The 26,198-nt window shown below is 41.6% G+C and overlaps 4 protein-coding genes across 11 annotated transcripts; 1 reads left to right on the top strand and 3 right to left on the bottom strand.

Annotated features, from left to right (window-relative positions):
* The first annotated feature begins 352 nt into the window (after positions 1-352).
* LOC114789062 (zinc finger protein 235-like) lies at positions 353-10,087 on the top strand. Of its 7 annotated transcripts, XM_028978129.1 has the most exons (13): positions 353-477; positions 873-1,203; positions 1,481-1,983; positions 3,800-3,874; positions 3,961-4,050; positions 4,128-4,227; positions 4,567-6,115; positions 7,003-7,325; positions 7,422-7,509; positions 7,713-8,684; positions 8,830-8,897; positions 9,437-9,480; positions 9,656-10,087. In XM_028978129.1, exons 2-7 carry the CDS (start codon positions 921-923, stop codon positions 4,614-4,616), a joined length of 1,101 nt encoding a protein of 366 aa, XP_028833962.1. In that variant the 5' UTR covers positions 353-477; positions 873-920; the 3' UTR covers positions 4,617-6,115; positions 7,003-7,325; positions 7,422-7,509; positions 7,713-8,684; positions 8,830-8,897; positions 9,437-9,480; positions 9,656-10,087. The 7 variants fall into 7 exon arrangements, with proteins under 7 accessions (XP_028833962.1, XP_028833963.1, XP_028833964.1 ...); XM_028978126.1 differs by lacking the exons at positions 353-477; positions 873-1,203; positions 1,481-1,983; ... (1 more) ...; positions 3,961-4,050; positions 4,128-4,227 and having other exon boundaries at positions 4,646-6,115; positions 6,977-7,325; positions 9,656-10,085; XM_028978125.1 differs by lacking the exons at positions 353-477; positions 873-1,203; positions 1,481-1,983; ... (1 more) ...; positions 3,961-4,050; positions 4,128-4,227 and having other exon boundaries at positions 4,647-6,115; positions 9,656-10,083.
* On the bottom strand, positions 9,442-16,296 carry LOC114787860 (von Willebrand factor A domain-containing protein 7-like). The gene is made up of 16 exons (XM_028975762.1): positions 16,230-16,296; positions 15,592-15,803; positions 14,845-15,129; positions 14,443-14,536; positions 14,155-14,283; positions 13,784-13,970; positions 13,106-13,269; positions 12,805-12,917; positions 12,403-12,519; positions 12,130-12,327; positions 11,866-11,998; positions 11,423-11,569; positions 11,242-11,334; positions 10,888-11,144; positions 10,365-10,658; positions 9,442-10,286 (listed from the first exon to the last, which is right to left on the bottom strand). The coding sequence occupies exons 2-16, from the start codon at positions 15,778-15,780 to the stop codon at positions 9,972-9,974; spliced, it is 2,715 nt and encodes a 904-aa protein (XP_028831595.1). The 5' UTR covers positions 15,781-15,803; positions 16,230-16,296; the 3' UTR covers positions 9,442-9,971.
* A 495-nt stretch (positions 16,297-16,791) lies between these two features.
* On the bottom strand, positions 16,792-21,138 carry dok1a (docking protein 1a). 2 transcript variants are annotated; one of them, XM_028977303.1, is made up of 5 exons: positions 20,846-21,138; positions 19,890-20,192; positions 19,162-19,234; positions 18,444-18,616; positions 16,792-18,346 (listed from the first exon to the last, which is right to left on the bottom strand). In XM_028977303.1, exons 2-5 carry the CDS (start codon positions 20,127-20,129, stop codon positions 17,474-17,476), a joined length of 1,359 nt encoding a protein of 452 aa, XP_028833136.1. In that variant the 5' UTR covers positions 20,130-20,192; positions 20,846-21,138; the 3' UTR covers positions 16,792-17,473. The 2 variants fall into 2 exon arrangements, with proteins under 2 accessions (XP_028833136.1, XP_028833135.1); XM_028977302.1 differs by having other exon boundaries at positions 20,861-21,136.
* Positions 21,139-22,542: 1,404 nt separating this feature from the next.
* Positions 22,543-25,749, bottom strand: LOC114788733 (polyadenylate-binding protein-interacting protein 2B-like). Its single transcript, XM_028977577.1, has 4 exons — positions 25,546-25,749; positions 23,820-23,977; positions 23,525-23,698; positions 22,543-23,289 (listed from the first exon to the last, which is right to left on the bottom strand). Exons 1-4 carry the CDS (start codon positions 25,550-25,552, stop codon positions 23,233-23,235), a joined length of 396 nt encoding a protein of 131 aa, XP_028833410.1. The 5' UTR covers positions 25,553-25,749; the 3' UTR covers positions 22,543-23,232.
* Between the last annotated feature and the right edge of the window lie 449 nt (positions 25,750-26,198).

Below are 26,198 nucleotides of genomic sequence, written 5' to 3'. Positions count from 1 at the left end.
ATTTAAATGGCATCTCATATTTTTATAACCATACATTTAACAATGTTCTCATGTACTAATAAAGCTATTATTATGTCATTATTATGTTTTGATTAGTACATTTTGTATTACTATAATTTGTTTCTTTTTATTATTATTTTTCAGTTAGCTTTAGATATGTCTGGTTTAACTTTCTTGTTGCTCCTTTTGCTTTTCTTTTTAATTAATAGAAATCTTAATTATAATAACAATAATACGTTTATCATTTAATTGTTTATTTATTATTATTCATTTTATCGATCGCATTTATTGCATGATAAATGCAGAATTTCAATGGTAAATCCTTTTTTAATTAGTTTCTGTTAGTTGGTGGGTCGTCGTTCAGAAACACTGCGCCTCCGCGGGTGTAGGTGGCAGTAGCGAGCCGGGCCGCGCCGAGTCCGACCGACGCGGAACTGTGTGCATGTAGCCCAACATAAAGACGTTTTTCCGCGAATGGTGAGCGCCCTGCAGCCCCCGCTGCGTTCTCGTCTTCTAACACGTTAGTTGCTGTATTGCGTTTTTCCGAACGTTTCTGCTCTCGTTGAAGCGCAGTTTCTTAAATCGCTAACCCAGCAGAAGAAAAGTGGCAGGTCTTGCAGCTTGATGGCTTCTAATTCAGTAATCCTACTCGTCGAGTTCCAACTACAAAATTCCACTGATTACAGTAATGTCAGATCATGTGTTTGTTTATTAAATGTGATTGATATAAAAAAATTACCTATAACCAATCCCGTGTTATATGTATGATTAGCTGAGAACAGTTGTCTAGCAGTCCCACAAAGGCAACATTAAAGGTAAAGGTTCCGGTCTTTAATGCAGGTAAATAATTAATGTTTTTCTGCTTCTTTTAGTGTGGTGCAAAAAATAAAGTCATCTGAAGAGGAAAAAGGATCAAAAAGATGTCGGAAACCCTAATCGTCACCTTCCAGTCTCAGCTGGCAGGCATAATGGAGACCATCCTCAAGTCTGCTGTGTACGAGATCACCAGGCTTGTGGAAGACAACTTCCTCCAAGAAGTAGACAGAGGGAAGCAGGAAGTGGAGATGCTGCGGCTGAAGCTGCAGCTGTCTGAGATCAAACTCAAGGAGAAGGAGTGGGAGAGAAGAAAGAGGGTTCGATGTGTGGACTGTGGAAGAGCTGGCGTCGTTGAAGGCGAAGAAACCTGCAACAGCCAGCAGATTGGTGAGTGGTCCTGTGTGTGCGCCACTGGCATTAGATCCACTGCTCTGGTGCCATTCCGACAGCTTTCCTGATCGTCAGCATGTTCTGCGTTATCACCCGGAAATAGAAAACTCTGATGCTCTGGGTCCATTGCTGCATTGTGCAGTGTCCGTGTTTTCATCTGTCTCATCTGGCCGGTTCTTGTTTGTTCCCAACTTTGGCACCAGTGCAGTGGAAGTGGCGTATGTGTGTTCTTTGCAGACCAATGATGAAGTACTTCTGTCTCTTCCGTACTTAGATGCTGATATCTTGGGGAATAATGAGGAAAAAGAGAGCATGGACAAAGAATGGTGCTCCACTCTGAAGCAGGAAAACAAGAATGCAGAAGATCCTGTCTGTGCCAGGGATCAAGCAAGCAAACTTAACCATAACATCGGAGTGTCCTGTACATTTGCATCAAAACGGACCTTGCAGAGCCCAACACTGACAGGATCTGCCCCAAGTCTGAACGATGGGAGCCATTTTCAACAGTGCGGCTCGGACGCCGACGAGCTCAGCTCTTCTCCTGCAGCTCCGTCAACTCGGCAAGTGTCATGCATCACTTCAGGCAGCATCAGTGACTCCAGGTGTCCTGTTACTTACCCCGATGTGCCATCGGAAAGCACAGCGATCGCCTGCCATGTTAAAGAAGAGGCAGAAGCGACGCCGGTGTGGAGCTCAAAACACATAGAGACTGACTTCCGCCATGACTGGCCACCTGAGAGGGGTTCCAGAGGACCCTCGGAAAACAGTGATTCACAGGTAGAGATCATTAACAGGTTTCCTCTTCACACCTCACAGGAGACCAGTACTTATCCCATTTCTTGTTCAGTGAAGCTGGACACAGCAAAAGGAGAAATAAGGGAAATGCAGACCAAGCCACCGTCCATTTCTCCTGGTTTGTCCCAGGGATGCAGTTTGCAGGTCCATTATCAAGGTGAGCTTCCCGTGCCTGGTAGCAACCTGTCTGTCTACGGAAACTCACCTCTACCCTCGCAAGACGATCCTGGACCCAAACCATTTAGATGTGCCCGATGTCCAAAAAGTTTCTCCCAGTACAAACACCTCAGGGTGCATCAGAAATTGCACACGCAGCGCTCACACCCGTGCATTCATTGCGGAAGGACGTTTCTTCACCTCTGCCATCTTAAAGCCCACATGCTAACCCATGTAGGGAAAAAGCCACTAAACTGTCCCCAGTGTGACAAGGCCTTTGTCTATAATTTTGAGCTTAAACTCCACTTGAGGCAGCACTCTGGTGAGAAGCCGTATGTCTGCACACACTGTGGCAAATGCTTTGCACGGCAAAGCAACTTCAAGCAACACCAGAACATCCACACGCAGGAGAAAATGTTTAGTTGCGCTTACTGTGGAATGCGGTTCACCCGTTCAAGCAACCTGAGGGTCCACCTAAAGCGGCACGGTGCTTGAAGCGAGACCTGTCCACAGTGCGGACAAAGATTCGTCTGCCAAGCCCACCTGATGGATCACCTCCTGAAATCCCACTGAGGAAACAGAGGAGACTGTTGCTATGTTTAATTGCCATGGTTACCCTTTTGTGTGTTTTTTTTTTTTTTTTTTTTTTTAGTCTCTCTGTGCAATGTGAGCAGTTGCAAAATAGCATGTTAAGCCATTAGCAGTCCGGGAATCAGCACCATAGACATAATCTATTATCCATTAACACATGACCTTTTATTAAGAAAGTTAATCTACATGGAGTATACAAATGTATAATCCATAAATACTTCATTTATTATATTCATTTATCTTTTCTGTAATACCGTATAGTCAACACAGTGTTAAAGTATGTATGATTTATTTTTCTTGAAATGACTTATAGTCAAAAAGCAACGGCCCTTCCAAATCTTACCTTAAAGGGGGAATGGAATGTGGGTATATTATATGTATATTCGCATGTATTTTATTTCCATTATTTTCAGCTGGGCATGAAATTCTTTGAATTTTTATTTTACTATTTTATATACAGTGTATATACAGTCTGCATGCTTGTTGAAATAATGGAAACTGGAAAAAAAGAACACATGACTGCTGGGTGAAAAAGCCTTAGTGATTTTGCAGTGTAAAAATCACCCCATGTAGTTACACTCATGTGCTTTTGTAAAAGATATGTATTCAAATTTAGTTAAATTCATGTAGTTTCATCTTTTGGTAGTGACTAAACTTACACTGAGGGGTATATTTTTAATGTGAAAATGTGCATTAGTGCGTGTGAAACACATTCATGTGTTATTTAAAACGGATTGAGTCAAATGGCTATGGTGCTGTACTTCCTGAAAATAAAGTGTATTTGGAGATCCATTCACTTTTCCTCAGCCGCCCTATGCACTTAATCCATAACAAATATTGCAGAAAGATTTTGTGCTTCTAGAAAACTAATGCATTTAGACATGGAATGCTTTGGCAATAATTAAACTTTTTTTATGTACAGTAAATGTGTTGGTAATGGATCATCATTGGAACATTTAACTTTTAATTTCACCCGACCAAATAAAAAACGTTTTACTAATTTCACATGCGTTAATTTTTCTTTTTTTCTTTTTTTTTTTTGTTTTTACAGATTCAAAATGCTATCAGATATCCAATTGCTGTGCCAAACAAAAGGAGAACAAAAATCACGTTGAAGACATTTAGTGTGAGTGAACATCCTCAGCATTTCATGTTTCATCTTGATGCTTCGTAGATTTTAGTATGATGTGCGTTATTTTTTCGTTGACCTAGCATGTAGCCAGACAGATTCTCATACAGTCACAAGTCTGGCAGAAGGCCTGCTACAGCAGAACCATAGACTGGAGGCCCATTACTGAAAAGGTGGGTTTCTTTTCAGTCAAACATTTTTCAGAGAAGCAACTCATGAACACTTCTGTGTGTCTTACGTATCTGTCCAGATCATTTCAGCACTGCCACAGTTATCTGGCAGGGAGACGGAGGTCATTGTTCGTTGTACCAAAATGCTTCATAACCGGAGAGATTATCTGAGGAGAAGAGGTACTTATAGTTCTGTTTTATGTAACCTTATGAATCACACCATCACATTACACATTTGACAAAAATTAATAAATAAATGCACATAAATAAATGAACCCGTAATTGTTAAGGTTGTGAGTGTAATACAAGGACGATAATTGATCACAAATTCTCATACATCTAATTTGAATGTCAACCCCTTTGATTAGAAATAGGCTTAGATATATATTAAATAGCATTTTTTCAGATGTTCACTGACCATAACACAATGAATGTGACTTTTGAACCAGAATTCTAATTTTCTTAAATTTTGATCCTGAACCTTCAGTGGTGTTTAATCATGGCTCTGTGTTTTTGTAGGATTGATCTGCGGAAACATGCCCATAATAAGCAAACAGATTTCCAGCTGAAAGGTTCCATTCACTGAGTGACAAGACAAGGCATTAAAATCACAGAAACAAGAACTTTTTTGATTAAATGCCTCCTACTGCCAGGACCTCAGGAGAGATGTCTTTCCTGCAGCTGGACCCTTCTCTTCCATCCAGTAATGGGAAGTGTGCTCAGATAAGATCACTTACTCTTTTTACATATTTCTTATTACATTTAGAAAGTGAATAAAAAGGATGTTTGTTTCTCGTTTTTTTATTATTATAATAATTAGGTTAGGAAAATCTAGAAAAATAGTCTTTAGCATTGAAAAATAATATCATGTAAGAAATGTATCACATAACAATGTTAGAACAGTTGCATTAATGTTCATTTGTCACCTTACCTCTTTTCTATTCTGACATTACTAAATATAATTGATGTCTTATGTCACACAACACATAGATAGATAGATAGATAGATAGATAGATAGATAGATAGATAGATACTATGTCTGAAAAAATGTTCAATAAACTTTCTAGTCCTTCCAATGTTAGAAATTGTTCATATTTCTGTATATACCTTTCCTATAAGGTGCACGACTGAACAGATTGCAACACTGTTTATTGGTACACCATATGTTGGTTTCTACGGTACACAAGTGAATATTGGATGGTGTGGCCTGCATCTTAATTCCTGTGTGGGCTCAGTGACAGCCATGTCATGAATGTCATATCAATTTGACTTGTCTCCATGTTTGGATTTTGTTTGGATTAAAACATCATATCCCAAAATATTTGTATGTTAATATAATGCAAAAACACAAATGTATGACCATTGTAGACATCCCACTTCTGACAAACATTTATTTTAAAAATGAAAGGGGGGAAATGAGCATGAAGTAAGAACCTTCTCTTTCAAATTCACTGCTCTCGCTGAAAATGGAGAACTTTTTGGGTTGTATGTGCTTTTATGCTGTTCTGGGGGTCAAGTCAAGATCCTTATTGTCAATACTACCATATACACAGAATACAGCGTATCGGAATACCATTTCACCACAAGCATTTATAAGAATATCAAAATATGTTCTCAGTAAATATAAAAGAAGAAGTTACAAATAAATAAAAATACTAAGTATACATATGTACAATAAACAAAGACAGGACAGGAGAGAGTAAAAGTGAGCATGTGCATTTAAAACTCAAAATGCTAAACTGTAAGGAAGCTAAGAAGGAATTCTCCGTGTTCCCATCTGAATGAGAAATCCTGTTTTGTGGAACAATCCCGCAAGTGCTAACAAACAGGGCTCGTTTTGTATAGGACATGGACCGCGGCGTTAACCGGCCAGTGAATTTATATGGGTTTATTTTAGCTTGACGCTAAATAATTAGCCTGTTGGTGTGACTCCTGCCCAGCAGGTGGCAGCACCGCTTGTCTCGCGTAAAAGCCGCTTCGTGCAGCTGGTGTCCTCGGGTTTGTTTATAAGGAAGCAGCCCCGTGTTTTGGATTTAACCCGCTTCGTGTCTGCTCATGGAGAAATTAGGTAAATTATGATGGTGGCTCATGTCGCCCGACGTTTTTTTAAAGTCTATCGTTTTAACACGTCGTAAGGCAATATTGTGCGTTTTATATATATCAGAATACCAAAACCTAAAGACTTGCTTACTGTGACAAGGTTGTTCTATGATCAGATTGCATTTATTGACTCGGTTAATATTATTGTTAATCTTAATTGTAACCTTTTAAAATACAAGCATTGAAAAAATTATTATTTTTATTATTGTTACATCACAGTTGTAATCAGTGGGTTTGGAGACACCTTCTCATTCAATGTGTTACATTAATGACCATTTACGTTGGTAGATTCTCACTGAAGGCATCAAAACTATGAATGAAAACATGTGGAGTTATGTACTTAACAAAAAAAATGTGAAATAACTGAAAACATGTTTTATATGCTAGTTTCTTCAAAATATCCACAGCTCTGATTACTGCTTTGCACACTCTTGGCATTCTCTTGATGAGTTTCAAGAGGTCGTCACCTGAAATGGTTCTCCAATTGAAGGAGTTCCCAGAGGTGTTTAGCACTTGTTGGCCCCTTTGCCTTCACTTTGCGGTCCAGCTCACCCCAAACCATCTCGATTGGGTTCAGGTCCGGTGACTGTGGAGGCCACTTTTTGTTAAGTACATAACTCCATGTGTGTTCATTCATAGTTTTGATGCCTTCAGTGAGAATCTACCAAAGTAAATGGTCATGAAAATTGTTATTGCTCGTGCTCTAATTCCAATAAACAAAGTTTACCAAAAAAATAAATAAACACATTGAATGAGAAGGTGTGTCCAAACTTTTGGCCTGTACTGTATGTGTGTGTTTTTACTAATACATACTAATACATAAAACCAGATTTCTTTTTGCTCTGTTTAACCCAGGTGCAGCAATGGAGACTATTCCATCAACATGGGAAGACGCAGCCTCTGCCAAATTTCGTACTCAGCTCTCAGGCCTCATACAGTCTTTCATGGTTATGGCAACATCTGAGATCATTTCAATATTTGACAAAGTTTTTACAGAAGCAAAGAAAGAGCTGAAGCACAGCAGGAGGGAGGTGGTGAGCCTCCAGAAACAGCTGGCGGAGAGTGAACAGAAGTTTGCACGGATGGTTTCCTGTGTCCAGAAACAAGTGAAAATTGAAGATGAGAATCTGAGTTCAGATGAATTAATTGTTGTTCCCTCAAACCCCATAAAAGCAGAGGTCCGTTCTGTTTTCTCTCTCTCTCTCTTTCTCTCTCTCTCTTTTTTGTGCTCATGTCTCACCTAACTGGATTTTCATTTGCAAAACTTTACACAGTTGGCAGACCATGTTTCTGAACATCTGATGCTGGATGATGCAGAACTGAACCCATCAATTATGACCCTTCAAGGATCTTCACAGAGTGGTAGGTTAAATCACAGACACTTACCAAATGTAATTTTTTTTTCTTAATTTAATTAGTAAAGGATTTGGGGAAAAGTGTACATTTTTGCAGTTTGTATAAAATTGCCTTATACCTTTTACAGTAGACCAGTTAGATCTTTTTACATCATTTTAAAGCTCATATTTAAGTCTATCCAGCATCCAATAATTCATGTTTTATTGCAGGATTCTCTGAACCTGTTAAACAATCAGACATAGCTGATTTTTCATCAAGAGCCAATAGTAACATCAAACAAAAGAATTTTGTGGCTGGAAAAAACAAGACAAGACGTGTGGGTTGTGCTAAGCATGAAGCTTGTTTAGCTCTAGAAGTACCCGGTTCTAATAATAACCCCTTCAAGCAATTAGGAGTGGAATCAAGTACAGCAAAAGTGTTGCTAGCTGAGAATCTGAATAACGTGAAGCAGTGTGGTCCTGGTGAGGACCAGCCCACTGCTCAATGTTGCCAAATGAGCAGTTTTCCATCAGGAAAGCCACTATCCCATAAGGAAAGCCACCAAACCGTGGCCCAGGCTAGGAGAAGAGGTCACATGAGCAACAGACTTTTAAAGGACTATATAACCTGGGAGGAACTGAAAATCTTAAGGCAGGCCTGTAAAAAGGCCTGCAACTTGTGTGGACAGTTTTACAGCTCAAAAGGTATGGTCTTACACAGCCGAGTAGCTTCCAGAAAGAGGAGGAAATGCCTCTGCAACCGCGAGTTTGTCACTGACTGCAGCTGGAACATCCACAAGAAGTTTCACAGTAGAATCAATGAAACCCAGAGGGACAGGGTCACTTCAAGCAAGAGTCATGCTGTGTCCCCTGACCTTGGGGCCAGAGTTCAAGTTTGTCTGGAAAGAATTTCTTTGGATTCTTTAGGGCCCAGTTTTAGCACTAATGTAACGCAATTTCCAGCTAAGGATAAAGCGAAAGAACACTTTTATCTGACAAAATCTGACAGTGCAACTAGACCCATGATCCCGCAATTACCTGATGAACAGTTCTCTGGTGTTGCTGAAATGGCAAAAGAAGGGAGCTCCATCAAAACAAGACCATCAAGTGAGCAAGAGGGCAATCACATAAACATTCCAAATGGAGGAAGTGACCTTTCAACCACGATGGAGAAGAGTTCAGCCAAAAAACGAAGGATTTCAGGTTGTTCTTGATCACATTTAATGTTTTTTTTTTTACATTTAATTACTGGAAATGAATGCTTCATTTTATGGTTTTATTAACCAATTAGGTTTATAATGTGTTTGCAGAATATCTGTTCATGTCATGCACATTTTCCCATCTACAGAATGCACCCATGACGTTTATGGTAGTGTCTACCCAGTTGAGAAAATTTTGAGGAGAAGATTGCATGAAGTAAGTGAGGGAAAATAATGGAGCACACTACATAGGCATCTGAATGTGTAGATCTGGAACTGAACATTTTGCTTTTCTAAATAGTTTATAGGTTCTTTACACTTTAAATGCGCCATGTTTGGACATGAGATTTATCTTTAATGTTTATACTCTGAGGTTCACATTGGATGATGAGTGGTATGCATTGCTTAATGCCATCAGAGGCATGAATACAACCATGGAGCAGTGTTCTGTCATTTACATTTACGGTATAAGGGTAGAAAAGGTAGTAAATAAAGCTAGTAAATAAGGGTAGATGCCCTTATTTAGATCAACTTACAATCAGTATTTACAGGGACAGTCCCCCCGGAGACACCAGGGTTGAGTGTCATGCTCAGGGACACAATGGTAGTAAGTGGAATTTGAACCTGGGTCTTCTGGTTCGTAGACAAGTGTCTTACCCACTAGGCTACTACCACCATTTTATTTGATGTACCTCTGTCTGCTGGAGTACAGATGATCTGCTTCTTTAAGATATAATGAGTATTTTTGTCTTAAAGGGACGGAATGAAATGCGGGTGAAGTGGCAGCCCTGCTCTCTGTGGTAAGCCTGCAAATGCCTTGCAAACTGCATAGGAATGATGAGTACAGCACTACAAATTATTTTCAGACAAAATATATAGTCTGTGTATGTGATGCCGTTTCAGATGCTGAATGATTTATTGTTTGTGTTTGATAAAGAAGCAATGAATAAAGCCTGTGAAACTTTGTCATTTCAGTGGTGCCAAATGGAAAAACACGTGGGAACCTGCAGAAAGCCTTTCTTTGCACCAGGGAGAAACGGTGTAATTTGTATTTTACAATATTGTTGCATTATTGTATGGGTTGTGGGTTACATTTTACTGTAATTTTATTGATTAAGTGCATAAGGAAGAAAGGATTGTGTGCATGTTTGAAATGATCAATTTTCTGATTATAATCAATAAAGGCACTGTTGTCAGTGGCAATAAGAATTGCGACAATGATTCAAGTAATCCATATGTATAGCGCAGCTCCACATCTCTGTAGGTTAATGCCCTGACCCGTACTGGGGGTTTAGCTGTTGGCATTGTCGCTAAAGGCCCTGGGGATGGAGGCCAAGCATGTGGCCACATTGCCTGCACCATCCACTGACACCAGTTCCACTACCTCGGAGCAGCAGGAAGCAGTGTAGGACATCAAGATCTCTCCTGTGACCGTAGTCCTGGTGCTGAGGGTACCGTTGCCTTGCTTGATTGCCACTCGTTCGATGCCAGTTCCATTAACATCCATCAGACTGGCAGAGAGCTCCCATGTGCTAAAGCTGCATTCTTGAGGGCAGTCAGCCTTGATGCTTGTGACCTCACATACAGGACGCTTTAAATCTGTCGTCTGTTGGTGCACAGAATGGACGGTCAACTACAAACACCGAAGCTACAATGAATTTAAATTCAGTTTGCAGGGTTTTACCTTAGTTACAATAACAAGATGCAGCAAAGCATAGTTGGAGTTGACATGTTCGGGAGATTGAGCTTCAATGGTCAGTGTCACTTCAGTGCCTGAAGTGGCATCTGATGGAATGCTGATGGTCACCATACCCTCGGCACTGCCTCCAGTTTCCAGGTAAATCAGATGGGGGAAAGATGTACTAAAGTCACGGCTGTTCCAGACTCGAATTATATGATCGCCACTTTGGCCACTGGTTGTCACCATGAAAGGGACAGTTAAGACGGTCCCAGGCTCGACTGTGTCATATAACTCAGCCTGCAATCGAAGAGTTACAAATAAAGATCAAATTAGACTGCTAGTTTTTTTTTTTTTTTTCCTAAGACTCTTCATGTCAAGGATGTGACCTGGTTTTATATGAAAACATTTATAAAACTACAAATACATCCATAACCATGACATGTTGTATGTATGTTGTAGAATATAACAACTTAAAAGAGTGTAGAGCTCATCAGAAGCAGTTACTCCGCGAGAACTGTTGACCTACCTTCACTGTGACTTTGGAAGCTGTAAGCTGGGTGGGTGACTGTCGCTCAAAAAACCTATTTCCACTGGTGTGCCCTCTCATACGAACTGAAAACACACCTTGCGGAAGTTTGTCGATGGTTACAAGGAAGTCCTCACGCCCGAGTGTTTGGACAGTACTGTTGATAACCACTGCGCCCGATGCTTCCACCAAAGCCACCTCAGTCACATCAACAGGTAGATCACCCATGACAGAAATCAGCAGTGTGGCACTGCGAGCTGTATCAGACATGGAGCAAAGTGTCGACAAATTTCTAGTTGTAACTCTTAACTAATACAAAATTCCAGGTACAGTTTTAGCCAATTCCTGTATTACCAGCAGATGGACGACCCTCCTTCAGGCTAAAACCACCATAGGCACCTTCAGAAGCTTCCACAATGTTGTAGAGAAAATCAATTGGACTGTGTCCTGTAGACATGGACAGTTAAAGGCATTTAAATGTTGCCTTCCCTTTTGAACGATTTGTTGACTTTGATAGAAAATAAAGTAAACTCGCCTGTGACTTTTACAGTGTAGGTGTTTGTGGAGTTAATGCCGATTCTCCACCATCCTGTTTGAAAATTCAGGTGAATGATCCATAGGTTTCCAACACTCTGGATTGATCCAAGCAAACCTTTTGCTTCCAGGTGACTCTGGGATTTACCTGAAATGAGTCAACTGGGTGAACGATTTTTTAAATGATTGATCATTGCTGGCAGCCTAAGATGGAGAATCTTCATCAAAGTATTTATTATTTAGCCAAACTATTTATTTACACATTAATACTGAATTGTTATTATTATTATTATATAATACATATTTTCCAATATAAAGTGATCCGTAAAGAAGATTCCATCTGTGATTCCAAACTTCAATTGTCTAGGCAATAAGGTGCAGCTAATATATTTTTATATGCAAATATATGCATAAGTACATGCTAGCAAATGGTTGGCCACTAACCTGAGGGACTGTAAATAGTGAAAACTGTTGAAGATCCTGTGATGTGTATAGTCACATTAGACACAGACTCATCGAGCATGAACAAAAACTTTTCTGCCTTTCCTAGACTCCTTGCAGCCTGGAGTAGAGTCACCTGAAAGGGTGACGTGTAGAGAAAACAAAGAAGAAAATAACCAAACTATCTGGTTGCCAGATGCTGAGAGACTTCAGCTGAGTATGGAACTAGATCAATGTCCTTCACTCATCAACACTGAGTCAAAGTACCTGAGCTGCACTGGTTGAGTCTTCAATGATTGTCATGGCCTGAGACAGGCTGCTCCTTGTGACTTCAATCACCTGACCACCTGAGGCTTGGGCCAGTTCATGATACAGTTGTCCATCTGCTGGAGACGACCTTGTGGAACGTCCCTGAAGACCCTGACGGCGGCGGCTTGAAAGAGAATTTAACAACACAAAGGAGACCTGGAAAAATGAGAGAAAGAACTTTAGAACGAACAGTGACTTCAGAGCACTGAAAAAAAAAAATGTAAAACTCACCTTACACTTGGAGCTTTCAATTAAAGCAGCCACAGTGCTCTTCAGATGCTGGTCCTTCGCTGATGCATCAGTGAAGATGTAAATGTGAGAGGCGGGAGGAGCAGCGGTCAGAGCAAGCTGAAGATTTTTGGAGAGTAAGTGTCAGCTTTAAAGGTATTTGCATATGCTACAAGGTGTCAGCATGTGTTATCTATGTAGCTGCACAAAAAAATAAAACACAACGGCTAAAATCCTGAAAAACAATGAGGAAATCGTATAGCATGGCTTAGAGTCTGCACAGAGGTCTTCATTAACAGTTCAATTCCAAACTCTCAGAATCTCTCAGACAGTTCCTTCCATAAGTAGTATCACTGATAACAGGCAATTCGCCAAAAAAAACATAAACAAGACAACCATACCCACCAACAGTCCAGAAAAGCTCATCTTTGCTAAATCGCCTCCACCTGAAACCTGGAGCTTGTGGACATGCTCTTTGAAGAGACTGGCATTGGCTGTGCTGAGCAGAGGACCAAACCCTGTTGAAATACATAATTGAGGGGAGTGGAAAACTATGCATTTTGAAAAATGTAACATTTGACCAATCTTAAACTGAAGGACTGGTTAAACAGATTCTCCAAGATCATATTCAAAATCTGAACATACTACATAGATTCGAGAAATAATGTTTCAGGCTGCATTGTTATCCCTGTGACAGTTCACTAACCTGGGTCACTGAATGGGACCAGAATGTATTCAGACAGATGCTCAATTCCTCGCTTGTCAATGATAGTTGATGACAATCTTTTAATCTCCTCAATAGCCTTTGACATGCCTTCTGTGGTACCAACCACGAAACACACTGCTGAAGACTGACTGATCCCCATCAGCCTGCCAGAGAGAGTAATCAATTGCATAAAATACTGAATGTTCAGTGTAGATCAATGAGAATACAGTACGAAGCCCAGTTGACTGTTGTGATGTATGATTGTAATCGACTGTAAAGTGTAAGATCACAATTGTCTGACAATAATACAAAGTTCTTTAAAGTAAAAAAAAAGGGGAAAGACACTCTTAATTTTGAAATGGATAATGCAGGGCTGTATGGCTGTCCATACTTGGCCCATCCATTATGAATGAATATATTTTATCTGGCTTAAAAGAAGAATGAAGATTACTTGCAGTACATGCATCAGTATTTGGGTGGACCCCATCTCATGTTATAGGTATCATCGTAAACATTTTGCCACTACAAATATATATATATATATATATATATATATATATATATATATATATATATATATATATATTTGTACAGTGAGCACCAGTATTCAGCGTACATCTTCCCTCATTAACTACCGTGACTCCTGCTTTCAGCTGTTGTCTGAGTTCTGACTCCTACCGCAGGAATTCTCTGTCCCCAGTTGCCAGTCTGATGTCCTCCAGTAGTTGCAGGGTGGCGTTGATGGCCACATGGGCTGCTCTAAAGTGCAGGTAGCCATGACTAGAAGATTTGTCATCTTTGTTTATACCACCAATAGGGTTCCGTCGACTTGTCTGGTCAAAGAAGCCGCCATGACTGCACTTACCTGGTGATATGGGGAAGCAGTGGAGAAACATATGACCAAATCATTTTCATGTGAATGTGTGTGGCGTGGGATTAACATGGTGTAAATATCTGTGATTTCCTTGAAAGGTTGTCTATTTTTGTCCATGGTTTTTATTTATTTATTTATTATTTTACAGACATGGTTTTATCGATCATGTACTGACCTGCAGGTTTGACTGATGAATACAGGCTGAAGTAGCCTGATGTCAGTATTTTCTCCTCAATGATATCAGGCAGAATGTTATCACGGCAGTCTCCACCCACACAGTTCCTGCAAGTGGCTCTTGTTGGAGCTGGAAAAAAGAACAGTGTGTTTGCACAGGGGTGTGTGCACTGAAGTGTGGGTGTGTAATTACACTGAGGGCACATTTTTATTATTCAGGTCTACTGTAAATGGTCTGCATGTGCATAGGTGATAATCTTTTTCCTTCCTCCTATTGTTATAAAGTTACCTGCCAGGTTCTTGAAAGGTACGTCTTCACTCATCAAAATGGAGAATGGCTCAGTGTTCCCCATCTCGATCCAGTTGCTGTGGCTGTAGAAATCCTAGAGCGAATAATGAAAAACAAGAGAGACTAAGGAAGATTACAACACATAAATACAAAATAATGATTTATAGACTGTAACACCTAATTGAGTGACACCTAATCCATTTAGGTGGACGTTTATACATCATTATACATATATGGTAATCTGGCTAAATGTCACAGAATCCCATGGAACCAACTGAGCTCTGTTTTTGTAACAAGACAAAGTGCCTGTTCATCTCAAGGTAGACTTAATTGATATTTTACTAATTATCTTTATGTATTTATAAAAGACAAATCTGACAACTTGCTTGCACACACACAAACCTGCAGTGTATGACTGGATAGGCCCAAACGGATTCTAGCTGAACCAATGAAGTTTTGCTTCACACTGGCCTTGACGGTGGCCATACCCTGGACCACAAGTTTCCGAGCTTCTATGAAGGACTCGGCATCAAAATGATGTCTGTGACTCATGGCAAACACGCTGTCGACTATAGCATTGCTCAGATACATTTTGACCACAGCTGCCTTGAAGACCATTCCCAAAATGATGGATGACTTCCCTGTGCAGGCCTTCTGCACCATGAATTCATTCAGGCTGTCATCAGTCTGAAACACAGATGTAGGTAAGCTGAGAAGATATAAGAATATATATCCCCAAACCAAAACACGTATCTTACCTGCATCATCTGGATTTGGATGTTCTCCACATTTTAGCCTGACCATAATTGTTAGTGTTTGGAATGTGAGTAATAAGAGTGCTTATTAATCTGCATCCACCAATGCAAACATTTTGCAACCATTCAAATGTTGCAAAGAAATGGCCATGCACTCCTATCAAATTACCTCAAGACAAGTCCATTGTACGTCAAATAAAATTTATAAAACTGGATCATGCTACGTTCTACTCCAGTGGGAGCTCCAACTTGTCACATAAAGCAATCGAGGCATTTTCAATGCATGAACATGTCTGTAATAATATTTAGTCATTGTGCAATGATTATCAGAATGATAAACCGTATAAATCATGCCCTGACATTTTAATTGGTCGGAACAATAAGCAGTGCTTACAGGCAAGCTGAAGTCCTCCCCTCTGGCAATGGCCATGGCGCGGCATACTGCAGCGGTCTTGCGGAGAAGTGCTATCTGGGTGATTTCGCGGTGGGTAAGAGAGCCGGGGGAGAACAACGGTTTAAAAGCCAGGGCCGTAAGCAGAAAGAGCAGCCATCCCCATAGAAGAGAAACTTTGAAGTTCCTCATGATCTGAGGGACAAGACCTGGGTCTCACCACACCAAAAAAAAAAAGAAAGAAAAAATAAAAACTTTCATGACATTCGTCACCTACAAACTTAACCTTTCTCAGAATGGTTTGAAATACGTGAAGAATTCAACAATTTGCAGTGACATGCAATGAATTTGAAACATAGTTTATTTTGTGAATTAGAATATGTATATTTCTTCAAACACGTGCTTCTTTTCATAAAAAAAAAAACCTAACAAATAAATAAAAAATAAATGGCATTAAAATTCTAGAGGTTGTGACATCTATTAAATAATATGAAGAACCCAAGAGTCCCATTATAGCCTATAGATAAAACAAAAATGCAAAGAGCTAGTTTTAAAACTCTTATTATCCACAAATATTATCCATCAGCAATCCAGTGAGCCTAAAATCTTCCCTTTGACAGAAAGTAAGTTGAGCAAGTTACCTGTACAGACGATGCAGACGGCTTGTTAGTACCTTTGAGTGAGTCTGTGTGCGCGTGTGTGTTGCAGTGCACCAGTGCAGATTTCAGCACCTTTGTTAAGCTCAAGCATCTAACGTCATGGTGTCTTCCCATAAAAGGTTTCTCTGCACCTGTGCCTAGGCGTGTTTAAAACACCTCACAGCATGCTGCTGACAAAAAAAGTGATACTTTTGATACACTCTATAACTCACTAAATATTTTGAAAGGATTGAATTAACTCATCAGCATGTACTTGCTATTTTCACACCAGTAGAGAAAACAGAAATTAGCATCAGGTTATAATTGGAATTCAGGAGCAAAACAGGAGTAACCTTATTGAGTGCATGCATGCAACGCCACTGCAATGTTAAGATCACCAACAAACGTAAATATTGTACTCATAGCTACTAAAAACGTCACCGTCCAGTCAAAGGTCAGGCCTTCTCCCCGCTTAGGCGTTGTGTGGCCTCACCTGAGATTTTGATCATAGCCTGCCTTTGGTTTTTAAGTGAAAAAAGCACAAAGAAACTCCGAAGCATTCACATTCTTGTTGCAAGTATTTAATAATGAAGACGCACAGCACAGTTCTTCTTCTGAGCTCCAGCACAGCTGATTCCGTCCACGCCATTATGGAGATGCAGCAGCTGTGCTGGTTTAGCAGGAACCTGCTCTCTTACATGGGCAAAGGATGTTTGGAGGAAGGATATCAGCACACTGTGGATGACATTTTGAAGTAACCTTAAAGGCAGATTTTTAAACATTTGCTTATAAAAATATTCTACATACACAAATGCAAACACAAAAAACACAGTGTTGAAATCATTACATTTGAGGGTAAATAGTCAAGCAGTGATTTTTGAACAAAGTAATGCAGACAAACAATATTATCTTAAGTGGATGCTCAGGAGGTAAGAATACAAGAAAGGCATCTGCATCTCTGAGTTCACACAGTGAAATCTGGCACTATATGAAATATGGTTTCATTTTGATCATTACAAAAACATCTTTATGAAAAAGGCTGTTGACCCAATATTTTATTCATACAGTTCTCATTCAGTGCTCATTCATATTTTATTCATTCGGTTCTCATTAAAAGTTAATGTTACATTACATTATTGTGTAAAATTGTGTATAGCTTTTTTATAAAATAAAAATGCTCAAACGGTATATTAGAAAAGTGTGGGCTAGATTGTTCACAGTGTCTTTCCATTGAAAGTGTCCCCATCTCAGATCCCCAACTCTTCATATACATTATCTGGTTCATAATGATGTCTGTCAGCAGGAATTTTGCGTCTAGCTCGGGACAGTTTTGGTGAAATTTTACCAAGGCCTTTGGAGGCTTTGGATGGCTTATTGACCTGACTGTACAGAGAAGATGGATCATCCTCTTCTTGTCTCAGCACGTCCCCTTTGCCAAATCCTTGCTTGTTTTCATAATTTCCTGGCAGATCTGAACACGCACCCACCTGAGGCTCACTGTAGAACCTCTCCTGGTGGCTGCTGTTTGGTCTCGCAGCTTTATGTGGCACTGAACCGTGGTCCAGGACCTCGCTGTAGATTGGCTCACAAACATCATTTGGGTGGGAGGTGATAGGAACTGGAGGTTTCAGCAGATCTATAGGGTCTGCATATGTTGGATCGTTAGCATCTGGGTATGAGCATAAACAGTCAACAGGATGAGAGTACTGTGACTCTGGGTAGTCATAAGGATTAGTGGAGGAGAGGGCGGGTGAGTTGTCTCTTTTCGCTGTGTGAGGTAACTTTACAGCATCTATCGGCTCAGAATACACAATCTCAACAGAGTCATCTACAGGATGTGAAAGGCCAGGCCTGCCAGAGTCCATGGAATCAGAGTACAAGCACTCGGTGGAACCAAAGTCTGAGATCGAGTTTCTTGGAGGTTCCATCAAGTCACTGATTCTGTGTTTGTTAGGCAGAGGTGACGGTGATCTGCTGCCATTTCCAGGCATGGAGCGAAACTTCTGCTCCTTGACAGCTGACTCAATAAGTCTGAAGATGTCATCTCCTTGTCGAGTCTCAAAAGTAAAGCTGCCAGGTCCGGATTCACAGCGCCGACCAGCCTCAATTGAGAACATCATCTGAACAACAAAAAGAAATGAGCGCCATAGTGACAGAAACTGATACCCATGACCAACAAAAGGTTTTGTTCTGCTTTTATAAATCATATATACTGACCTTATCCCTGCCATAGCGGCGTAGCAGATGGTACGGCCACTCCAACAAGCACCGCCGGTTCTCTGGGTCTCTGAGCAGCAGGGCATCCTTACCAGCCTCCAACCAGAACATGCCACGCAGACTACAGCGAGCAGATGCTTCTGTTGGCTGGATGTTGACCCTGAATTCTGAGACTAATGGAAAGACACCACAAAAAGTATTGGTAACACTTTAAAACTGGAATACAAATCATGTACCGAACAAACGCTTAACTACTGAATGACTCCTGAAGACTTAACGTCAAATATCTCATATCATGAGATGATCACCATAATCTAAAAATATATGAAAGTGATCAGTTGTCACATGTGACACCACAGCACAGCACCCAGTGCACACAGTGAAATATGGTGTGCGGGGATGGTGCTTTGCTCAGTGGCACCTCAGTGGTACCTTGGCATTTCAGGATTTGAACCGACAACCTTTCAATTACAGGTCTGTTTCCTTAAGACACCACTGCCCCCTCACACTTTTTTTGAGAAAAAAAAAATGGGACAGTGGTGGCCTAGCGTGTAAGGAAGCGGAAGGGAGCACTGTGTGCACTGTGTGCTGTGCTGCAGTGTAACACAAAGCCAATCACTTTACTTTAAAAAAAACTTTATGTCATCAGATAAGGAAAGTTCATTCACAGTTGAACCCATATGACACTGAATTAGCAGGAAAGCTGTGGAGTGCTAACCTTCCCGAATGGAAGCATAAATCTGGTTTTCTTCCATCTTGAGCCCCTTCTGCTGTACATCCCCACTGCTGACCTAAGAAACAGACATAAAGAAACAAACAGAAGATTCATTGTATGATATAAAGCAAATGAAAATTACAATTAAAAAGTCCCATAATGAGACATATACTCTCCTCAAAAAATAAAGGGAACACTTAAACAACACATTGTAACTCCAACTCAATCGCAATTCTGTGAAATCAAACTGTCCACTTAGGAAGCAACACTGATTGACAATCAATTTCACATGCGGTTGTTCAAATGGAATAGACAACAGGTGGAAATTATAGCCATTTAGCAAGACATCCCCAATAAAGGCGTGGTCCTGCAGGTGGAGACCACAGACCACTTCTCAGTTCCTATACTTTCTGACTGGTGTTTTGGTCACTTTTGAATGCTGGCAGTGCTACAACCCACACAAGTGGCTCAGGTTGTGCAGCTCATCCAGGATGGCACATCAATGCAAGCTGTGGCAAGAAGGTCTGCTGTGTCAGTCAGCGTAGAGTCCATTCACCAACGCCACATTGCACCACAGACTATCCATGAGTTGGCGGATGCTTTAGTCCAGGTCTGGGAGGAGATCCCTCAGGAGCCCATCCGCCACCTCATTAGGAGCATGCCCAGGCGTTGTAGGGAGGCCAAACAAATCAGTGTGTTAGTATTTAGCTCAAATTTAAAACATCACTCACAGGAAATGCAATCAGGCACACTTTCTGCACCCAGTCACTGCAACTCTCCCTTTCAGTGGCAAACACCAACCGGCGGTCTTCGGTTTCCACACAGAAGATAGCCATGTTGTCTTTGGGGCAGGCTTCAGCATGTGGGGGCACCTGCACCACACTCACACAGTCGGCCAGCCGGACCACGCGCTTCTCTGGGTGGCGGGAGCGGACGACGGACAGCTTGTCTCCACCGTCAGCATCCAGCATCTCCAGCCGGGCCACGCCGCGTCGGCTAGCTGGGTATAAAACCAGCCACAGCCTCTTCCACTTCTATAGAAAATCATGCAAATGATGCAATCGTTCGTTAATCAGGTGGTTTTAATATGCTACAACAACACTATACAGCTTTTTAAAATGCGGTAAAAGGGAAATATTAAATCCGAAATTCCCATTCTCTATATATAACTTCATATACAACGTTAAGTACCACAGGACAGTTGGGTAAAGGTGTGTAAAAGCGAGTCCGTGCCTCACTCTAGAGGAATGTGCAGAAGAGCTGAAGGAAGCATGACCTAACATGCCTGGCAACCTTTCCTACATGGAGCCAGTGCATACCTTGAAGCAGATAACTTTTTGCCAGGGCTAGATTTTCAGTGAAGAAAACTCAATCTGACAGACCGACTGAGCAGACAGATAATTTGTGAATGTTTAAAAGCTTGTACAATGGTATAAACTTACACATTTCACATTGAGAAGTTGACATGTGAACATAACATACAGTACTTACATTACGTACATTCTCTACACATATTTGCATGGTTAGTCTTTATAAATGTGCATCATACATGTATTTATTTCCAGTGAAATGTTTAGTAAATGTCAGTGCTGAGCATTAATAGTGTTATTAAAAGCGTTAATAACATTAGCAACTACATTGCCACTCTGAGTTTTCCTTAATCATTGAATCTCATATATTATCTCACCTATCTCACCCTCACCTCGCAATGTTTTTTACTTTGCAGGTAGACTTCTCCTCGTTTGACATGGGTGTCCATCACAAGCTGTCGAGTCGACACGATCAACTGCGTGGTCCGTGGATTCCCTCCGTAAAAATCACCAGTAGGTCACACGGCCCTGGATTCCAGTGATTTGCCCCCGACAGGCTCAGTGTTATAACCCTCCTGCCAGAGTGACTGTGCTCAGGCCCAACCCCAGCGCCACACCCGCTCTCGTGATGTCACACAGTCGAGGTCACCAGCTCTATCAGGTCGGACAAGAACACAGAATTCTGCATTTTCCACACCTAAACGGAAAGTGTTGTGAAACACGAAGTGTCACAGCAAACGTAATGTGTAATCAGGGAAAATCTGGGTTGGGCAAAATTCTATGATACACAGAGTTCTGCTAGTGTGTACTGTGCATTTATTTGTCTTTTTTTAGCATATCAACATTAACATATTTAACATGAACATAAATATTAAAGTATGCACATTAACCAGAAACATGCCCTTGAAAGCGGGCACATCACCTACACACATGGCTGTTTCATGGTTTACTTGTGCTGTGGCTGGATGCTGCCTTTAATATACCTTAAAATACCCACATTTTGTGAATCTAATATTCCTATTACAAAGAGAGAAATAACCCATGACATCCCTTCATGAACAACCCAGATGTACGTTTTATTTCACAACACTCAGTGTCAAGCGGACCTTTAAACATTACACAATTAGATCAGGTTTTGCTGTGGAGATGCTTTGAACATTTCTGAGGCCTGAATGTGAAAAGTATTTGTAATGAAATTCACCATCGACTAACTTCACGGTACTTAACATAACCGATGGTCCTTTCATTTGTACCTCTGCAGTCATCACTGTTATTCCGATCACCCAGAATGAAAGCAAAAGTGTCTGTTTTTGTCATTGTGGTACACAGCACACAACGAAATGTGTCCTTTGCATTTAACCCATCAGCCTTAGTAAGCAGTGAGCAGCCATGACAGGCACCTCAGTGTCACCTTGATGGTTTGGGATTTAAACCCAGAAGCCTTCAGTTACAAGTCAGGTTCCTTAGGAAACCACCGCCACGGTGACACTCCCCAGGTGCCTTTCATGACTGCTCACTAAGAGTGATGGGTTAAAAGCAGAGGACACTTTTGGGGCAGTGGTGGCCTAGTGGTTAAGGAAGTGGCCGCATAATCAAAAGGTTGCCAGATTGAATCCCAATCCACCACACTGCTCCCTGTCATGGCTGTTCAACAAGGGTGATGGTTAAAAGCAGATGACACATTTCATTGTTGCAGTGTTTCACATCTGTAATATAGTCCTGATGATAGAAATAAGTCCAAGAGGTCTTGTACAGGAGCCACCAAAATAACGTATCTCCCCTCAGCACCAATATCACTTACGCGACATTTAACCAGACAGTAAAAAGCAGAAAAGGGAACTCAAGAGGTCACTAGTTCACAAAAAATAATAACAGGCATAACAATGCAGACCAGTGAAGGACCACTAAAGATCTGAAGTATTAACTTCAAAACTCCTGTTTGATAAAAAGAACATGCTGTTCTGAACAATATCCTTCTTTCTCCATAATATCCCACATATTCCCAATAATTCCCCCCATTTGATACAAAAAAATATTATAAAATTAGCAAGAAACACTGGAATGCAGTTAGTTGTAAGCTTATTTAGACTTTATTGGTTTTACTTCAATAAAACTTCTGTTATAACAGACAAATGGATACTGTGATTTTCCACTTGCAACCTACAAGCACATCACTTATTGGTCCAATGACAATGGCAGGCCACCATCACAAACATGAAATCAAACGTTAAAGATCGTTCTGTGTCTGTTCTCCACATTTTTGCTCAGCAATGAATGAAGCCATAACCACGTTTGAGAGGAAAACCTCATCTTTTCTTTATTTACATAGTTTGTAATCATTCTGTTTATGCACAATGAGACACTTGAGAGGGGGGGGGAAAAATGATGAGATAGAGAGAGAGAGCTCTCCCCACATAGGTCCTTTAACCACAATTGTATTATTTTATTTTAAACTTTTTTCCTTTACCCCTCATATCTGCCAGTACACTCAGCACAAAAGAAAAAGGCTAGGATCTGGCTAGGACAGTCGCAACAGTAGAGCATTTAATATCAGGAAAAAAAAAATATCACAAAAAATAATTTCTGGATGTTCTGGATCTCCACTGGTCCAAACTGGGGAAAAATGCACATCCACCACCCTGTACCCCTACCCTTTCCCTATTGCCCCAACACACTCCAGCAGGGTGGCTGTGTGTAAGGGTGGCCCCTGTTGCCAGGGTCCACAGAGTCTCTGTGGGGACAGCCCCCTGCTGGAGCAGCAACCCTAGTATTTCACACCCGGCACAAACTCCTTCGCCTCCGGGTTCAAACTGCTTTTACGCTGTATAAAGAAAAATCAAATAATTGGGAGAGACCGGAAGAAAGAAGTTACAAAGCAGCATGGAACTTCACAGGCATTAAAGTTTACCACTAGTCAATGAGCAAAAATTTTTGATATGCCGTTGATTCATTAAAGTTCACCAAAGTGAACTTTCAGGCACTGAAATGTTCAATCTCATTTGTATAGAGGGTGAAGTCACCTTTCAAAGTGAAAAATCACTAAAACACAAGCTTACCACGATATCGTCTGCATTATTGTCGTCAACGGACAGACCGTTGAGCTGCTGTTGGAGCTGCCCCACACCTACGGGGAGATCCCTCGCTGGAATAAACCAGTCCTGATCCTCCTCTTCCAGCATCTCTTGAAAACAACGCTCCAAGAACTCCTGCTCCAGTAGCTCCTCCTCAACCTTGGATTTGAAAGGAGAAAAAAAAAAAAAAAAAAAAACTTTTGAGACCATTTAAAAAACGATATAAAGCAGTATTAATGCAACCTGCATAATAAGGGGAAGGTAAATGTCCTGAACCCACTTGTCTGTTATATTCCTCCTCATTCTCCATCCACATGTACTCCGCGAAAGGGTTGGGGTCACTGTCCTTGTGCCCGTTGGTCACCCCCACATCTATCCCTGGGCTGCTGTGCTCCTCTGGTGTGTTGGCTGCACCAGGGCTATTTGCATCTGCAGGTTCTGATTAAAATAATAACAATAATACATTACAACAAGAGACACAAAGACGCCTATTAACAACCATAATGACAGTCCTCACAATACAAGGGATGCAAAATGCATCAATTAAATCGATAAAAAGTGAATACTAAAAGATCTGGTAACAAATTTCATAATAGATTCAAATGATATTTAAAATCAGTCTCGCTCACGTACCCATGCCAGCAGAATTTGGCACATCATATACAGGGCGGAGCTAAAACAGGAGCGTTTTGATTGAAGGGAAAAATAAAAAATGTACGCGCTAAAACAGACCACATGATGCGCTTGGTCCACAGCGTGGTTTGTTGTGGCAGACGCCTGGTCTGACCCGCCCATTTCTCCTCCCACGACTAAACAGCGAGTCTGCCCACATTACAACAGAATCCCGAACCGCCACGGTGCCACTGAACAAAGCACCTTCCTCACACACTGCGGTTCACCAAGGGTGATGGTTAAAAGCAGAGGACACACTATGTTGTGTCACCGTGTGCTGCGGTGCTTCACAATGACAAGTGAGCCTGAGCCAGGAGCATGCGAGAGAAAGTGTGTCAGTGTGAGGGTTTGTGAGTGTTTGCAAAAGTGTGTGCACCTGCAGTGCAATGTAGAGAATAAGGTCTAACATCCAAACATATCCTGTTAATTTAATATAAATTATTAGTTCTGGCAGCTCAGGTGGCACTTTATTTATAAAAAAAAAAAATATATATATATATATATATATATATATATATATTTGGCAGATGTTAAACATACATGTGTGTGTTAGTCCATTTTATTATTACAACAACATGTTCGTGCATTTTCTAAAGATGTTAGTTCTGTTCTTGATTAAATTTATAATCCGATTAACAGATGAATTGATTAGTGAAACATTAGTTAGCAGCAGCCCTGCTCGACTCCCTGTAAAAGGACCACGCGTGTGTGGAACACAACGGTGCCCAGACGGAGATCACGTGCCGGCGGGGACCGTCACGTTCGTGCGCGTCACCTCCGCGAAAAGTGGCCAAGCTCGCAGGTTAAATAATAAAAAAAATAAAAAATAAAAAAACATTTCCCAACCGGACGAGTAAAACAGAAAAAAAAAAGTGGCTTTTCATGTGTTTCACATTCGGCTCCGAAATCCTTCACCCTGCACACGTCGCAGCGCGCTGACTTAGCAAACAAGCTAACGGCAGCGTGGACCCCACGTTAACACGTTTTCCACGCGCGGACAAGGTCGAGCCGTGAAAAAAAGAGAGAGAGCCCGACTCGTAATTAACAAAACACGTTTACGGTGGGAGGTTTTTTCTTTCTTATCGCGCGTCCTTTGTTCGCCTTGGCGCAGACGCGAAGGCGTGAGCGCGCATGGCCGCTGCCTTGTAAACACCGCTGGCCGCGCAGCAGCGTGGGCCCCGGCGACCTCCGAGCACGTCGAGGCGGGGGGGGAAAACGCGGCCGCGGCCACGGGCGACCGAACGGTGACGTCGACTCGAGACGCGGCCGGGGCCGGCTAAAGCCACAAAGAATAAGGTCACGCCGCCCGAGAGCGCGGCGCGGAAGCCCCGTACCTGGCATCTTCCCTCTATCGCCTTCCTCCGGAACACCACGCGAGCTGGCCGGGGTTTGCGGTGCCGATGTCGGGAGAGTTGAGAGCGATCAGCGCCAGCGGGGCCGGTCATGCGTCTTTCCGTGTTTTAAACGAGCCAGCGCGCAGCTAATCGGCCCTGGCTGCGGACCGCCCCCAGAAGCCCGTGCGTCATCCCCGCGTCCATAAATATAAGGGGCTTTGCGCGCACGTGGAAGACGCGCTAATTGGGCGCCGCGTCTCATTAACCTGCAATTAGTCGCGCGCAGCGGTGGACGGAGCTTTTGTCAGACCGCAAACCTTCCTCGCCGCAGCAATGCGCACGGGATTCAACAATTTAAGAGTCCAAAAAAAAAAACGGCGTTAAATTGATTAGAAGTTCCCAAAATAATCCCGATCCACGCACACTTGCGACACCGAGCTGGCTTTGTACAAACTGTGACTTTAACATTTCAGCGTCATTCTTCAAAAGTCAAAGTGAAGTGATTGTCACATGTGATACACAGCAGCACAGCACACGGTGCACACAGTGAAATTTGTCCTCTGCATTTAACCCATCACCCTGAGTGAGCAGTGGGCAGCCATGACCAGCACCCGGGGAGCAGTGTGTGGGGACGGTGCTTTGCTCAGTGGCAC

The sequence above is a fragment of the Denticeps clupeoides genome, chromosome 4 (assembly GCF_900700375.1).
Source record: "Denticeps clupeoides chromosome 4, fDenClu1.1, whole genome shotgun sequence".
Taxonomy (NCBI): domain Eukaryota; kingdom Metazoa; phylum Chordata; class Actinopteri; order Clupeiformes; family Denticipitidae; genus Denticeps; species Denticeps clupeoides.
Note: the sequence above shows the minus strand (reverse complement) of the source record. Positions and strands in the feature narration are given on the sequence as shown.